Consider the following 18,357-nt stretch of genomic DNA (forward strand, 5'->3'; position numbering starts at 1 on the left):
TGGGCAATATCCACTTCCAAGGTATATAAATACATTATTCAACCAGAAAAGCCACCAGGAAATCCAGGTAGCTAATCCAAATCAGGAAGCATTGAGCTTGGGCAGTGCAGGTGTTGAAGGGGTGTTCTCAAAAGCCAAGTATCCAACTTTCCAGAGGCTGCACAACACAAAAACCCTGTATTTTTTTTCCCATTACCACATCATCACAGTCCCCACATAAAAGGCAAGAGGTAACCTTCATGTGGTAAAACAGCATTGTTGTGTTCACTGCTTTAAAAAGAGAAGGGAATTTAAAAAGGGGGGGGGAATTAATAGTTCAGAGGTGGAGATGAAGAGCACAGTTTAATTATAAAACTATGCATCCATCATTCATGACATAGCAGGAATTGCTGTGAGAGGAAGAGAAGGACAGCCTTTTGTAAGCTCACCAAAAGGTCCTGAGCAGAGAGGAACTTGTATCAAGACCAGTGGCATCATGAACACTATCTTGAAAGATTCAGGTGAGTAGCCATGCTGGTCTGAAGCAGCACAATAAAACAAAATCAGAGTCCAGTGGCAACTTTAAGACCAACAAAGATTTATTCAAGGCGTGAATTTTCGAGTACAAGGAAGAGTGAGGAAGAGTGCTTGCACTCAAAAGCTCACGCCTTGAATAAATCTTTGTTGGTCTTAAAGGGGGCTGCTGGACTCTGATTTTGTTTTATTGTACTATCTTGAAAGGGGCTTGTGATGCTACAGAGCAGTCACAAAAAGCAACGCATGTACTTGTGGAGCAAAACGTTACACCTTACAAGTGTTGGAAAGATGCTCTTATCCAACCACAGATCTAAAGGAACAAATCTTTGATTTCTCCAGAAGTATCAGCAAGCACTATGTGTGCCAAACAAATCTCGGGAGGCACTTTAAGGAAATTTTATTTGAATGTCAAATCCCAGTACTCCCCAAAATATCCAGTATTTCCACTGGAAAATGTCTCATTTTTTTCATTGGAAAAACTGAAAAAGAGCCTCAGGGGGAAAAAAGGGAGAAATTTCCCCCCAATTTTCCAGACATTTCTATTCTTGACTAGGCCCACCTATCTGGGGGCAGGGGAATTGTGTATTTTTTGTTGTGGGGCCCAGCCAATATATTGTTAGGCACAGTAACAAGAGACAACAGCAACATGCCATAGTAAGCCAGCAGTTTCAGGATGTTACAGCCTCTATTTATTTTTGCTGGCAGTGGAAGGAATAAACGGTGCTCCTGTTTATTGTATTCCTGGGCAGACCAGACCGGAAAAAAAATCTGACTGAACAGCAGCACACTTGCAAGCAGGTAACCTCAAACAGGAGTGGCCCTTTATCCTCTGATGACTCAGGAGACATCTGCTCTGTTCCCACCACAGGGAGCTCTCAGGCTACATCTTGTTTCTATCACATTTTCCCTTCAGTGGTTTTGAACAGCGGGGCTTGGTCTATTCTGCAGGAAGAAAGTACTATTCATTCTGGAAGCCTGCTACTCCACCTGACAAGGCTATTTTGGATACAGGAACAATTATGTTAAGCAGAGCAAATCCTTAGTTGGCTATGAATTGTCAACTTCCTTGTGCTTCTTTGGATAACTGTCTGAGCCCACTGATGAATGCACTAGCCAAGAAAAAAGCAAAACCCTTAATGCAAATGTAATACCTGGACTGCATTCCTGCAACAAAAATCTGAAATTTGTTTCATCACTTCACGTCAAAAGATCTGTTTTTTAGCATTATGCTGAATACAGCAATATCACAGCTTTAATGTTACCTAATACTGCTCTTCCTACCATTTAAAACCTAGACATCACACTTATCAACTAATATGAGTGTTTGCGTACACATAGATCAGGCTTTCTCAACCAAAGTTTCGTGAAACTCTGAGGTTTCACCACAGCCCTGGAAGAGTTTCGCTGATTGAGTGGAGATATATATATATATATTAATATTGGGTGATATGACCATATATGGACATGGTGACTCACCCTCCCCCCCAGAAAATGGCCAATGATGGGCCTGGAAGGGGTGGGAAGGGAAGGGTCCCTGACCATACAAATCCTTGATGGGGCGAGACTGGTACATGGTAGCAACTGGAGGCCAAAGTCCACAGAGGTAAATATTCTCATTTTAACATAACCTGGGGGGGGAGTATAGGTCTGCCCTAGCCCTGTTTCCAGCATTGGGGGACTGGAGGTGACAGAGTGGCATAGGATTGCCCCAGCTTGTTTCTGGTATGGGGGGGGGGAGGTGATGGAGCGGCCCAGGCCTAGTTTCTGCAGGCCTCCTTTGGTAAAGAAGAGCAAAGTGGTATAGTTCTGTTCATAAATCATCTGAAAATATGTGTTGTCACTTCCTGTGTTGTGGGAGTGGTTTGGTGATGTCACATCCAGTGAGAGTGTCTGGGGGCTGTCATTTCTGGTGACATGATTTCCAGGGCATGGCAGGATGCTGTGGTCTTCTGACATCATTTCAGGGGTTTCTCAAAGCCTGAAAAATGTTTCAGGGGTTTCTCAATGGTAAAAAGGTTGAGAAAGACTGACGTAGATAAAACAATACATTGGAAAAATATAAGATGGGTTTCAAGGACAGATCCATGAACCAAGAAATGGCCCTGGAATTTTATGGATCTGCTCATAAGTAATAATCATGTTATGTTAAAAATTCATAAAGCACACACGCTTGCTTAGGCAGGTAAAAAAAAAACCCTATACTACCATGCCTATCTGTACCCTGACTACATATATATTCATATTCTACCAGGCTGGATTAGCCGAGCATTTTGTCATTTGAAAAATAAAAATGAGGCAGAACATGCAGTAGACATACAACACTGGAGAAGGATTATAGCTACTGACAAAATTAAGATATATACTTGAGAGAGTAGAGACCTTCTCATATAAAAGGTCTAGTAATCAATAAAGTTGGCAGTCTTTTACAGTGATTAAAACGACAGAAGAATGAAAAAATATTACAAGGTATTATGAGGTGCCCCAAGCTACAAAGAATACCAATGATTATTTATCTGGGGGAAAATGCCTTTCTGTTTGCACAAGTATACACTCTGGCATCAATGCATAATACACCGTAACTTATGGCCGAAAACCTATTTATGAATACAAGCAGCTAGTGATGCCATAGATGAGAAAGAAAGGTGAGCATATCTGTATTAACACATCTTGCAAGAATCAGGGAATAAAGTCAAGGATAGTGCTTCCTGGCGGGGATCCCCTGTAGCAATAATACCATGAAGGATGCAAAACCATTTTTGAGCTGTGAAGGGGAATTGGAACTATTTATCACACATGGAGTCAAATCCATCGCTAAGAGCTCCATGCACATGCCTCACCATCCAGTCACCAACACCCCCTAGTGGGCTAAAATGCTCTTCTGACATGAGGATGGATTTTTTTTTTAAACCTGTCAATGCTTTTCAGTCCTTGCCAGGTAAGGTATGATTGATGCATTTTAGACATTAATTACTTGCATCATGGAGTCAGGCAGTAAGGAGCACAAATCATCACAACTGTTCTTATTTTTAAACAGCCAAAAAAGAAAGAAAGAAAGAAAGAAAGAGAATTCTATTTCTACACCACTCTCGTTGTATTGCGGGTGGTAGAGGGGATTTCCTAGCCACTGCAAAAGAAGTTGCCACAATCTCCTTAACAGGACATTACATCATCAAGCATTGCTCTGAGTAGCTGACTCTTTGTCAAAAGTATCAGCTAACCCCAAAGCTATATCTAGAAGAAGAAGAGTTGGTTCTTATATGCCGCTTTTCCCTACCCGAAGGAGGCTCAAAGCGGCTTACAGTCGCCTTCCCTTTCCTCTCCCTACAACAGACACCCTGTGAGGTGGGTAAGGCTGGGAGAGCCCTGATATCACTGCTCAGACAGAACAGCTTTATCAGTGCCGTGGCGAGCCCAAGGTCACCCAGCTGGCTGCATGTGGGGGAGTGCAGAATCGAACCTGGCATGCCAGATTAGACGTCTGCACTCCTAACCACTACACCAAGCTGGCTAACGCACATGCCTGCCCTGTGGCTTTCCTGGGTGCTGGCCCACCCCCCACTAAGACACGTCACACCAAGAAAAGGTGCCCGACCAATAGTGGTTATGATAAAAGTAAACCCGCTGAAGGAACAAAGAGTGTAAACTACTTTTAATCCACTTTTCTCTTCCCACAAAAGGGGGGGGGGCACCCTAACTATCCACTAGCCAGTTTGGTGTAGTGGTTAAGAGCAGCAGATTCTAATCTGGCAAGCCAGGTTTGATTCTCCAATCCTCCACATGCAGTCAGCTGGGTGACCTTGGGCTACTCACAGTCCTGATAGTGCTGTTCTCACAGAGCAGTCCTGTCAGAGCTCTCTCAGCCCCACCTAACTCACAGTAGTACATGGCAAAAGAGAAACCACAGTGTCTGTTATGGATAGAGGAAAGGAAAGCAATTGTAAGCCACTTTGAAACTCCTTCAGAGTGAAAAGCAGGGTATAATCAACAACTCTTCTACATTCTATGGCCCCCAAGTAAAGAGGGGAATGCTTGTTTTATTTCTGATACAAGTTGCTGGGGCAACTCCATTCTATTCCCATTAGGAAGTATGTACACTGGTGTTTCTCACACCACTGACTTTAACTGTACCCCACAGGCATTAACCGTATACAAAATGCAAGTCATGTACTCAGTTTTCACACTTTTGTGACTCTTGCTGAGAATATCAGCTTTAATTAAAAAGAAACATTTCCAGTTCTCAGGACTGAGAGTTATCTTTGTGAATACTACAACATGTATTGGAGATTCATGTATTGGAAGCCAACACAAGGCCCCAACCACAGTTTTCAATAGTCTGAAACTAGGCATAGACAGTAGGGTTGCTAATCTCTAAATGGGGCCTGGAGATCTCTCAATATTACGACCGATCACCTGACTACGGAGATCAGTTTCCTTGGAAAAGAGGGGCGCTTTGGAAGGTAAACTGTACTGTACCCTGCTGAGGCTGTTCCCCTCCCCAAATCCTTCCCTATTCCGGCCCTAGCCCCAAAATCCCAAATTATTTCCCAGCCCAGAGCTGTCAAGCCTAATGGACAGAGAAGTCAAAATTTCCCTGGAGCAAGCAAGTCTAAGTGGCCCCTACGAAGCAGAGCCAGGGCTGGATTTTCCTATAGGCTAATTAGGCTTCAGCCTAGGTCCTCAAGATCAAGAAGGGCGTATATTCCACATTTTTTATAAAGGTTGGTACCAATCACAACACGTTTCATTTAACATATTGATATATATCACAGTAATGATGTATTTTATTATCTCTCATGTAATTTACAAACTTAAAAATGGGAGGCGAAAGGGCTACATAAGTGTAATAGCCTAGAGCCTCTTTTCATGTAAATCCGGCCCTGAACAGAGCTCTTGGAACTTGACTCAGTTTGCTCCTGGCACCCTGCAGACCTGTAAGGGAAATGTCCAGTCTGCCCCTGTCTAAAGCACACACAAATTAAGTTTTAACAACAGCTTGTTGCACCTTCCCTGTGCAGCCTTCATTTCTTCCCTCCCTCCCCCCCCCCAAATAACTGCACCACAGCAAAATAGCTGGGTTTGGCCTTTGCTGTTTCCCCCTGAGTTTGTAGAGGTTGCTGTGCAATGAGGGCAACCGATATATTTCATAGCAGCCCCAAAAGAAAACATACCCTTCATTATGATGGTTTTTAAAGCCAGTGAGGACAGCTGGCCCAATTATACCCCACTAAGTCATCTATGTACTAGAGGAGACTTAATGTAAATCCTGACAAGGGAATTTCCTTCAGTTGCACCAGAAGGTGATGCAATTTCTAAAAAGATGTTCTTTCCCAGATATCAGCTTAGTCTCATTCCAAGCAACTTGATCTCTACAGACTCAAGTTTTATTAGTTTAAATGCCACAAACTTATGAGCTCTTGATATCAAGATTGCCACTCCTGGTCTTCCATTTCAACTAGGGATGTGCATGGCAGAACAGCCAATTCGGACGCCGCCGCACACAATCCTAACAACCTCTCTGGGAACGAACAACCAACCATACATGGAATCAGACCAAGTCACACATTATTTTATTTGACTGATTTGTTTGTTTGATTTATATACCACTCTCCTGGCAAGCATCATCAGGATCACTGGACATTACATATAAGCTGTAATATACAAGTCACTGTTTTTTTTCCCCATCAATAGCAAGAGATGGGTAATTGCAATTGTCCCTGCTGAACATGCCCGGTTTTTGCACACCCGGGCATGTTGCCAGTGTTTGCTGTTCTCCTCCCACTGGTTCACTCACCACCCCAAATCAAAGCTGAGGATAAGGCTGGCTCTGAAATGAAGCTGACAAATCAATATATTTAGACAGTTTCGGGATTTACATTCACAATTCTTTCGTTAGGCCAGCCTCTCATGGGTCCCCTCAGCTTTCTGGGGGTCTTTGGTTAGAAATGCGAGGGCTCAAGGAAAAAACAAGAAACTTGAAAATAAGTAAAGGTAAAGGTATCCCCTGTGCAAGCACTGAGTCATGTCTGACCCTTGGGGTGACGCCCTCTAGCGTTTTCATGGCAGACTCAATACGGGGTGGTTTGCCAGTGCCTTCCCCAGTCATTACCATTTACCCCCCAGCAAGCTGGGTACTCATTTTACCGACCTCGGAAGGATGGAAGGCTGAGTCAACCTTGAGCCGGCTGCTGGGATTGAACTCCCAGCCTCATGGGCAAAGCTTTCAGACTGCATGTCTGCTGCCTTACCACTCTGCACCACAAGATGAGACTTTAAAAATTCCTAAGAAACATTTATCTCTCTCATTCCACACATGTAGTATGAAAAGTGTGATTAGAGAACTTTAGGAAGCACTGAATAATAAACTCGGCCAAAATATTTTCTGTTGTGAAATGAATGAAAGGTTATTCTCATCTTTCAAAAAATTGAAATCATGAAAAAGTCTGAGGGAAATTTCAGGGAATTCTACATGTTCTTTTTTGTAAAATCAGTGAAGGCATAAAGGGGAATTCAATAGGTATGTATTTCAATTGTCACTGGGGGGAGCAACAGGAATTTTTCCCCCTATGCCCTCAACATTTCACAACTGTATTTTTGACACGTGGGGAAGTCAAGAAAGTTGACAGCTAAGCAAAGATTTGAACAAAAGCTTTAGATTTGGTGCACTATGCAATGAGCAGACTTAAGATACACACACACAATTTAAACAGGGTTGCCATGAAAGAGTTAAAACATTTTGTGTATTGGCAAATCTCATTTTTCTTCCATGTACGGGAAATGGCAACAGGTTTGAATTATCCATACCACACACCTAAAGCAATTCATGAGACAGGCCTTGGAAGAGGACAAGGTTTTACCTTCAGCAGAATAAGGGCACTGATTACTTTTAGAGCTGCGGCAAAGCAATCCCAATATATTTTAAAAACACACATCTGTTTATAACCCTTACACATGACAAGTCTTGCATTAAGCTGGTTTAGTAGGTACAGAGATCCTAGAATGCCAACACTACTGCAAGTGATGCTGTAATCAGCATTTAAGTAGACTGCAAAATCAAACAAAGCATTCAGGAACACAGAACTCAATCATCAGGCCAAAATATTTCCCTACTTGCTCAGACCCAGGGGCAACCCACACAAGTAAGCATTTAGCATGCATTCAACTTCTGCCTATAATGTGTGAAGAAATTAAACAGATTCATTCATTTCACATCATGTACAATGCAAAACATAAATACTGGAGAGTCAGGATACATTTATCATCTTCAAGGAACATTAAGGAACGTTGGGGGGGGGGACAACCACCTCATGTTACTAAGCGGAAATGACTGCTGCATAAATGTTCTCATGAAACAACATTAATGCTCCCACGTGACCCTAATACAACTTCCCGGATTTCCCTCACATTAAAAAATTCCATGCAAACAAAAAAACAACTCTAAGGAGAGAAAGGCTACATTACCTTTCTTCATCTGCCTTTTCTGTCTGCAACAGATGTCAAAATGTGGTCCTCCATCACCCCCTCTCTGGCACTCAGAACCAGTGCAGTCTATCTGACTACTTCAACATTTTACCATCACATTCTATAGCACGTATAGGTCAGGTGAGTCTAAGATGGCATGTCATCATCTGATGTGTCCAGCAAACTATACAACACCACACTGAACAAGACTGTTACAGCTACAACATTCAAAACACTATGTTCCTTGTTGCACATTAGGATGCCATGTCACTGGCCTTTTATTTGTCTGTACAATCTAAAATAACATACCTGTGGCTGCCATAAGTTTGGAAACATTTCTGTACATCACTTTCTTAGGATGAAGAGAAAAATATAGAGAAGTGTCTCGGTTTCTCATTTCCCCATGCCACGGAAACAAATCAGGGACCAGCTTCTTGTTTTTCTTTCCTTTTGTTTTACATGTACAAGTGTGCATGCACACACACATATAAATGGATATAATTAGGGCTAATCCTGCGTTGAGCAGGGGGTTGGACTAGATGGCCTGTATGGCCCCTTCCAACTCTATGATTCTATGATAATAATTAGCTAATCCAGAAAAAGTAAAATGAACAAATAATTAATAATTCTTAGAGCATCCTTACCACTCCTTCTGCCATGGGCAAGCCAAATTAAAAATTATTTTGTTATTCAAGGTACAAGCTTTCATGCCCAAGCATGCTTTTTGTATCTGAAGAAGTATACTTGCACACAAAAACTTATATCATGACTAAAACTAGGTGCCACTAGATTCAAACTTGGTCCTACTACTTCAGACCAACATGGCTACCCACCTGAATCTAAAAATTATTTTGCAACACTTCCACAACAGCTCAGGTTTTTGGCAAGCTTCCAAGGAAAAGGTGTTCCATAGTTGTGAGGCAGCCTCCAGGGCTTTCTTCTCGTTATTCCCTTTGCTGTCTGAATATGCTGCAAAGAAAGCAAGAAGGTCACATGCAAGCCATGAAAAATCTACATAGAGGATCCCATTTGCCTTGTGGAGAGACAAGCCCTAGAACTTTTGAGTTCTCTCACATAACAAAAAAAAAAATGCATCTTCAATATTTCCTAGCCATTGACCTATTCAAAACTGCCAAAAGGTTAAGTAACAAAGTAGAGTTACAGCTTTTAAAGTCAGCTGAAGTCAATTACCTCAAAATGATGCAACTCTGTTTAAGATTGCTCTGTAAATGACTTCACATGCGATCACAGAAAAAGCAATAAGTCTATCTACAATAAGTCAATGAAGCCCTTAATCCTTGGGTTATTTCCATTCTTCTGGGTAGGTGTAGATATCCAGCTAATCAATATTTATTTTGTTATCCAGGGACTAAGAACTTCATGGAGTAAAGCAACTACTCTGGAACATGTCTAAAAAGAAGCAAAGAGCCAGTGGAGAATCTAGGATGCCCCTAGCAAGTCACTGCATTCTGTACCACTAGACAAGTCCCTGATCAATAATCAAGCACAATCCTACGAGGAACACACATTCCCCACATTTTCTGATCAAAATGCAGAGCATGTGCTGGATGCTCAGTACCACCATTACATTACTGGTGGAAACACTTAGAAAAAAAGAGTTTAAAGTCTACCTTCAAAGAACCATAGTATTCCCAGGCAAGTCAGGAGAGAGAGAAGACTTACTCGCCAGAGCAGTATAGCAAAAAGGTTCAAATACTTCTTTCTTCTGAACGTGTGTGGGTGCACACAGAGACACACGAGAGGTACAATAGAGAACACAGGCAAGAAATTCACTCATTCCCTCTTTAAGCTACAACAGAAGTCAATCCGAAACTTCTAATTTTTAGGAACCAGAAACAATGTTTCTCAAGGGCTAATCTTGCAAAGGAATCACTAAAGACCGGGATTTTTTTTTACACTGAAAACATAAATTATAGTATCTTTCCACATCACAATAGCTACTTCAGAACAGTCAAATGCATTTGGACGCTTCCTAAAAATTCAGTAGGAGCAAGAAGAGATGCATGGAAGACTGCTGGGGACGGGTGGTTTGGCTCAGTAAAATCTGAATTTCAATCACCAGCACAGATGCTAGAACAACACAGCAGGCTAAACTGTGAAATGGGTATTGCCAAACCAGTGGGGCAGTTGTTTCAACCCGCTTTCTTTCGAATTCTAAAATCAAAGTCCAGAAGCACCTTTAAGACCAACAAAGATCTATTCAAGGCGTGAGCTTTCGAGTGTAAGCACTCTTCGTCAGACTATGAACTGACCAGCATGACCAGTGGGAACATATAAGCAAAAGTTAATCCTGTTGAATTAGTAAACTGTGTCACAACATCCAAATACAGCCATAGGTTAATTCTATGCTAAAACAGCCAATCAGTCGTCATGATGGTCAGTTCATAGTTTGAGGAAGAATGCATGACCTTGAAAGCTCACGCCTTGAATAAATCTTTGTTGGTCTTAAAGGTGCTACTGGACTCTGATTTTATTGCGCTACTTCAGACCAACATGGCTACTGTTTTGAATTCTAGTTAATGTTCTTTCCACATTGGGGGGGGGGGGGGGAGAGGATGGCTGTATGCAGAAACTTGTATGCAAAGTATCCAAGGGATTAGGATACTAATGATTCCCAACCAATCAGGGTCCCCAAGGCGGAAAACATAAAAACAAATAAAAACATTTGAATAACTAAAAATGCATAATATTTGTTTTAAATCCAATAAAACACACAGATAACCAACAACAAAGGCCGGGAGGAGGGCCAATAGCCATTGGAGGGGGTATGCCAAACAAAACAAAACGTCTTCACCCACTGGCACAAATCCTACAAGCATAGAGGGAGCCATAGAGGGAGCCAGACATATCTCCCTAGGGAGCGAGTTTCAAAGGTTTTGTGCCATGACTGAGAAAGCCTCTTCTCCAATCATCACCAATGTTAGTGGGCAAAAAAAAAAAACATAGAAGGGACAATTTTTAAGCATCCCCCCTCTCCAGGGTACTAACAAGGTCATCAAACCCATCCATTAGTAGCACACCCAGACACAAACCTTCCCCGATACCTGTATACTTGCACTAAGCCAAACTGTCATGAATGTTTCAAACTCTGCTATGCCGGAATAAACACCCAGACGCTTGCCATCTCTACCCTCCCCCAACAGTAAGACTAAAAAGAATGATTTGCGTGCCGTTTAAACATTTATTTATAATGGTGTTGATGCTACCTGAAAAGGGTTAAGAGGACTATGGCTTGTTTTCATCAGTCATATTATATTTTCCCTGACAAAGATGTTGCTTTGTAAATTAAATCAGGTATTCCAAGGACAAGCCAGTATCATGGCTGAGTTTTGTGCTCAGTATAAACATGGCAAGTTCATACAAAGACAATATAATGCAGAGAAGACAAAAAAACCACAGCCATAGTTCAGACCCAATCAGTAAAGGCGCAAAGCTGAGAAGATGCACAAATTATAGCAAGGTTTTGAGATGTCGGAGAGGGGACGTCAGTGCTAGATAAAAGAAGAGCTGTGTGCACATCAACAGACAGCCTTTGCTGTTTTGCCAGAGCACAGAGAGTCTGCTTCTGGATGCAGAATTCTAAACAGTTCACTTTTTTTGCGAGGATAACAAGTCGGCTGTGATGCACACAACAACCTTGACAAGACATGGCAAGAACACCCCATGTAAGAGCAAAAGACCAACAAGGTACACACAGTGACAGACAGTTGTTCCTCTCTCTTCTTCCCGCTAGAGAGAACCTTAGAAGCTTGGAACAAACACACAGATATTCAAGTGACAGACCCTGACAGCTAAAACAAGGATTAATCAGAACAGGGCCAGCCGAAAATATTTACTTACTAGAACAAAACCTTTCCTCGCAGCAACAGGATTCTGCCGTTCAGATCCAAAAGTGAAGCGGAGGGCATCTCGACTCTGCCACTCTCTCAAGATGAGCACAGCACACTCCAAAGTAGACACAGGAAAGCTCTGCAGACCGTTAAATCCTTTCCATGTTCCCCATGAGGAAATGAACAGAACAAAAGGAAAAACAGGGACAGATCCAGGAGCATGGCGAGGGGGGGGGGGACATTACGAAGTGCTAAAAGATAATTAAGCTATCAATTGCAAGAGAAGGAAATCAGCCCACAGCAAAGTGACAGGCGTACTAAAAAGTCTCCTGCATCAGCATAAAGAATGTCTCAAATTTAAAAAAAAATCCAACTGTTTGGCAGCTGAGGAAAGGGGAGAAGAGCAGGGACACGTTCCATTTTAAGATGCGGCCTAAATATAAATATCTGCAGAGACAGGAGCTTGTCACAAAGATGCCAATCCTTCAGAGATGGAAGAGACAGTAATCTAGGTCCATTCCATGCCTGCAATGGAGTGTGAAAGGAGGTAAGGGAAAAAGTTTTGAGCCCGGTGGCACCTTTAAGACCAACAATGGTTTTTCAAGCAAGAGCATGCATGTTGCTTCAGATACAATGAAAATGAAATTACCATGGTGCTCTGCACCTGCTCTGAGTCTGCGTGCGTGCACCAACTGGTGCATTGGTGCCACCCCTCCCCCCCCTCCGCACTGCAGGGCTAATCATAGCTGGTCATGTTGGCCCACCCACCCCCTTCCAAAATGGCCAGTGATGGGTCTGGAGAGAGTGGGAAGGGGAGGAGCTCTGGGCGGGCATGTCCACAGCTATGCTTCCCAACCATATTCTGCACCATCGTGCCCCTTCCGGGGGTTTCTTGAAGCCTGAAGAATGTTTCAGGGGTTTCTCCATGGTAAAAAGGTTGAGAAAGGCTAAGATAGAGGGTGAGGAGTAAATTAGTACACAGCATAATGAAGATGTTGAACAGATTCAAGGGCCAAACACGAATACCAAGCTTAGTTTATATGGTTTGTTTGGGTTTAATGTGAAGGAACTAAATACGTCAAAACTGGAGATTGATGGGCAAATGTAGCCTTAATTGTGGAATGCAGAGAGTAATTAACTGAAACCCTGCCATTACACTCTATCCATCTCCTCTCAAGCACGGAGATAAGGAGCCAGAGAGGAAACAAACTGCCTAGCTTCTCTAAGTGGTTCTCACCACAACGGCCTGGAAACAAACAAGAACAACACAAATCACACACAACAAAGCAAACAAAGCATAGTGTCTGCTTAACCTCTCTCTCTCTCTCTCTCTCTCTCTCTCTCTGATGAACAGAAATAAGGCATGAACCCTATTGTTAACAGTGGAAGTGTCAATCAACAGCAGCAAAGGTTTCTGTGAATCAGGCACCCAGAGAGCAGTAAAAACTGGAAAAGGGCACGGGGAAAAAATAGCTTGAAGAGCAAACTGTCCATCAGGTTTGCACAGTTGCCCCATTTTAGCTTCTTCCTATTACTCATCCAGGCATGTCTGTCTATATGTCAAACTAGGGGCAAAGCCCGTTGTACCTAGGAATACCTAGGAAGAAGAAGAGTTGGTTCTTATATGCTGCTTTCCTCTATCCAAAGGAGTCTCAAAGCAGCTTACATTTGCGTTCCCTTTCCTCTCCCCACAACAGACACCCTGTAAGGAAGGTGAGGCTGAGAGAGCCCTGATATTACTGAAGGAGAAGAAAAGTTGGTTCTTAGATGCCGCTTTTCTCCACCCGAAGAAGTCTCAAAACAGCTTACAATCATCTTCCCTTTCCTCTCTCCACATCAGGTATCCTGTGAGGGAGTTGAGGCCAAGAGAGCCCTGATATTACTGCTCGATCAGAAAAGCGTTATCAGTGCTGTGGCAAGCCCAAGGTCACCCAGCTGGCTCCATGTGGGGAAGTGCAGAATCAAACCTGGCTCGCCAGATTAGAAGTCCGCACTCCTAACCAGTACACCAAGCTGGCTAACACACATGCCTGCCCTGTGGCTTTCCTGGGTGCTGGCCCAACCCACAGCCTGTTCCCTGATGAATCTTGAGAGGTCCAGGGATGCCAGCTTCCAAAGGGTCCTGGGCATCCCCAGAATGACAGCTCTTCATCAAACTGCAGAGATGAGTTCCCCTGGAAGAAAGGGCTGCTGCAGGGGAGGAGGAAACTGAGGCCATGTACCCCACAGAGATCCAAGGATGCCAGCCTCCAGAGGGGATGATCCCCCAGAATGACAGCTCTGTATTGGACTGCAGACATCAGTTCCCCTGGGGAGAAAAGGGCTGCTTGGGAGGAGGTATTAGGCCTTGAGCCCCACAGAGGTCCAGGAATGCCAACCTCCAGGGCTGCTTGGGAAGGGGTTCCCTCCACCCCACTCCTACACCAGGCCAACTCACTGGGGCCGGCTCTGCTTCCTCCCACCCCACCTAACTTCTGCACCAGAGCAACTCACTGGAGCAGGCTGTGCTTCACCCCACCTCACCTCACTTTTCCACCAGGGCAATTCACTGGGTCCAGCTCTGTTTCCACCCAGCATGTTACAAGGGTGGCAGGAAGTTGGGGACAGAGAGCTGACTTCTTATCAGCCCTTAATGGCTGAGGGCTCCCTCCCAATAGGAGCTCAGCTACAGGGGAGAACTATTACTGGCTGAGGTCCAATCAGGCAGCATTTTGTGTGTGTCCCCCAGAAGTACCCATCATTTTCTAAAATATATGGTTTACTGATGAACATTTCACTTCCCCACACCAGGACTTATAGCAGGAAATGAAAACCAGATTCCTCATTATGGTTTTTCTTATCTGGCACCCAGTAATTCCCTCATTTCACTACCAATACGCTAGCATGCCCCGAAGCTTACCCTGCCTTTCCTCTGTTCACACTGTTCTCTGCTCCTATAAACGACTCAAGCACAACCCCAAAACTAATTTCCTTCTCCATTCCAACCCACACCTGTACTCTTGAACCACCTGGACTGTTTCCCTTTCATCCACAGTGGAATTAAAAGTTCCTACATGTCATTCTCCCCCACATACACACACACCAAGATTGGGGAGGACAAATTCTCTCTGCCCAGCAATGGCACCTAAGCCTCTTTTATCACTCCTAATCTTCAGCTAACAAGATAACAGGCACACTCCTTAGATCCCCCCCCCAGCAAGTCTTCACAAAATATAGAGAACCGTTTGTACAGCTGTAGTATCTTTTCCACAAGGTTTCCTGGCAGATCCCCCCCCAACTGTGCTTCTCACCTCTCTGCCATTTCCCATTCAGCTAATTCCACGCAGTCTGCCTTTCCCACACCCGCCCTTGTGCCTGGACGCTCTCTTTCCTTTCTCCAGCAGCATTCAACAAGATGCTAGTTTGCTTGCGGTAGCTGCCTCACTTGCCACAGCACTGGATGACATCCCACACAGGCAAAACTGCTGTATCCCCCGCTCTTGGTCCTCTAAGACTGTTGTAACTGGTAGCTTTCTGCACACAGTGCCATCCCTCTCTAGTATCCCAGAATTTTTCTCTTTTTAACTGGTACATTATGTATTGGAGCCAATCAAGTCTCTCCTCCTGGACCACTAGGGAAATCAGTACCACTGGATATTCACTCATTATATTCTAGCTCCCTAATCCTACCCATTCCTGTTAATCTCCCGCTTTGCCTAGGGACAGCAGCAAGTGGTTTTTCCATCTATATCACTTCAGGGTTCTCTTTGGACTCCGTCTCCTGCAAATTACATCTTGTGGCGCATCCCTCCAAAGTGCACGCCCCTGCCCAGGAGTCTTGTGGCACCTGGAAGACTAGCAGGATTTTATTCCATGGATTATGGACTGGAGCCTATTCTAGGAGCATCTCTCTGGACACCACTATCCACCCACCGTGTCCAATTACTGGATCATGTCCTCCCCACCACTAACGCCGTAGGATTCCCTGCCACCATCTCTCATTTTATTTCAGGATCTCTCTTTTCTAAAGCCACCTGAAACTAAAGTCTTTTGTTCTGATTCCTCATGCAAAATGTCAATTCATCACTCCAAGTGATTGGCACATGGTCAGTCCTCCTCCAGACCCCTTTTCAGGACCCATCCTCTATACCCAGTACTTCTGGGACACATATAAAGCTCCTCATGACCTCCACCATTTGAAACCTGTTTGCTCTTTCCAGCAAATAAAGTGGCTTCCCTCCAGCTTGTACAAGAGCTTCTATCAGCTGCACATCATTCTGGCCTTCCCCCTTTGGATATAATCGCTCTCCCCAAAATTCTCCCGGAAAGGCATACTATTTCCCCTGTTACTGACCCTTCTGCCTCCTTTGTACACATAGTCCTAAATCTCCGGTTCACCCACCTTCACAAAACATTTAACATTATCCTTTAACTACCCCCCTGCCCACCATGTGTGCCACATACATCACGAAAACTGTGCTCCCTGCCCATTCACGTGTGGGAGGGGAGAGGGGAGCCTATGTATCCATTGCACTGACAGCTTGGGAGGGACGAATACCCTCTGCATCTCCATGGGTTAAATCTCGCCCTCTTTCTGCACATTTACCCAGTCCTAAGGGGGCTAACTCTGCCAAAGTGAGGAAGCAAATGCCAGTGTACTAAGCCACAAGACATAGGCAGGGGCTTGTTTTCAAGTTGCACAGCACCGAGCACAACGTTAAACATAAAAAAGTACAATCGCACAAAGTGTTTGTTACTGGGTTTCACCCTACTTTTCCATGACGTTCACACCCACCCACAGTGGAAAGAAAGGGGCATCTTCTGGCCCTCTCCCCCTTTCACGAAGAAAGGGTCACTTCTGTGTACAGCTCTCCCCCTGCCTTAGAACGGAGGCGATTTACTATAGCTCTACAGCGGAAACCAAGACAAATGTACTTTCCTGGACCTCCTGCTTCTGCCACCAAAAACCCAAAACGGCAGCGCCTGTTCTGAAACCCTCCGGTGGCCACAGGCAGGAAGCTTTTTCTCCCCTGCCTCAAGTAGGGGGGCAGCACCTGCCCCCCCAGCCCACCCTATGCCAAGGCCACCCATCCTGCCCCACTCGATGGGGAGCAGGTGCAGCATCTTCCCAGCCGCCCCCTTTGTTCACAAGCCAGGCGGGCATCCTCTTCTGCCCCCCCCCTTATCCCAGACGGAGAGGGAGGAAGGTTTTTCAACTTCTCCCCCACTGGAAGGGGGTCACCCATCGCGGAGGGAGGAGGGAGAGGAAAACAGCCCAGGGCTTTCTCCCTCCAGGCGTGCAAGGGGAGGGCGCGCTCCCTTCCAAACCCCAGCAGCCAGCCAGCCAGCGATCCTGGATCGGCCGTCCCTTCCCAAAGCAGCAGCCCCGTGCACGGGCGCAGGTGCGTCGACTTTTGCAGCCAGGCACCCCGAAGGGAAGGCAGGGCCCGGGAGAGCGGAGGACTTTTCGTTCTCCCGCAAACGGGAAGGGGGAGGGGAGAGAGAGCAAGAGAGAGACCCCCATGCCCGGGCGAGACCCCCTTCCCCACCCACCCACCCACCCACCCACCCCGGGTCGGGCAGCTCCTCCTCACCCAGCGTGAAGAAGGGCAGCTCGGTGTTGTCCAGGTCATCCTGCACGGCCACCCTCCCGGGCAGCTCGCTCCGCACGAAGAGCAGCAGGCGCGAGTCGCCGCCGGGGACCGAACCCGGGGCAGCAGCAGCGGCGGCGGCGGCAGCAGAGGCAGAGGAGGAGCCCGGGGGCCCGGCGCCGCCACCTACACCGCCGCCTCCTCCTCCGCCGCTCCAAGCGATGTCGCTCTCCCGCAGCACCGGCAGGGTCGACACCGTCACCGTCTTCTCCCGGCACGGGCTGCCGGCGCCGCCCGGACCTCCGCCGCCGCCGCCGCCGCCGCCTGCCGCCGCGCCGCCGCCTGCCGTTCCCCCGCCGCCGCCGCCGCCGCCGACCGGCTCTCCCCGCGCCGCCGCTGCCGCCGAGGGGCCGGGCCCGCTGGCCAGCAGGAGCAGCAGCGGCAGGAGCGGCGGCGTCGGCGGACAAGCGGCGGCCGAAGGGGACGCGCAGGCGGCCGGCAGGAGCAGCAGGAGGCGGCGGCGCCGGAGGAGGAGCGAAGCCCCGGGCGCTGCCATGCCTGGCCGCGAGAGCGCCGAGAAGCGGCCGGCCGCGGAGAGCGCAGAGCGGGACCCTGCCTGCCTGCCTGGCCGCCTCGCCTGCCACACACAGGCACCAGCCCCGCTCCGCCTCGCCTCGCCTCGCCCGCCTCGCTCCGCCCCCGGCCGCCCGCCCGCCCGCCTCGGCTCCACCTTCCTGGCCGCCGCCTGCCTCCCTCCCTCTCTCCCGGCGAGGAGAAGAGGAACCCCGAGCGAAGGGGCTCAATCCTGACTGGACACGCGCGCGCTTCTCTGTTGCCCCCCCCCCACCATCACACCGAGGGGGTAATAGAAAGAAAGCCACCGTGGTCGTCCCACACCCCCCGCGCGCGCCGCCTTGCTCCAAGCCACTGGCCGGCGTTTGGCACTGGCTGCGCAAGAGCCG

The 18,357-nt window shown here is 46.4% G+C and overlaps 1 protein-coding gene across 5 annotated transcripts in view; it reads right to left on the minus strand.

Annotated features, from left to right (window-relative positions):
- Window positions 1-18,020, minus strand: part of ASTN2 (astrotactin 2) — a 754,634-nt gene extending 736,614 nt beyond the window's left edge. For 2 of the 5 annotated variants that reach the window (XM_077305065.1, XM_077305063.1), the window contains exon 1: window positions 17,399-18,020. In XM_077305065.1, the coding sequence (XP_077161180.1) occupies window positions 17,399-17,951 (553 nt within the window). In that variant the 5' untranslated portion in view covers window positions 17,952-18,020. Of the gene's footprint in view, window positions 1-8,807; window positions 8,826-17,398 lie in introns of those variants that run through there. The other 3 variants (XM_077305067.1, XM_077305066.1, XM_077305068.1) reach the window with 2 other exon arrangements.
- Between the last annotated feature and the right edge of the window lie 337 nt (window positions 18,021-18,357).

The sequence above is a fragment of the Paroedura picta genome, chromosome 12, assembly GCF_049243985.1.
Source record: "Paroedura picta isolate Pp20150507F chromosome 12, Ppicta_v3.0, whole genome shotgun sequence".
Taxonomy (NCBI): Eukaryota; Metazoa; Chordata; class Lepidosauria; order Squamata; family Gekkonidae; genus Paroedura; species Paroedura picta.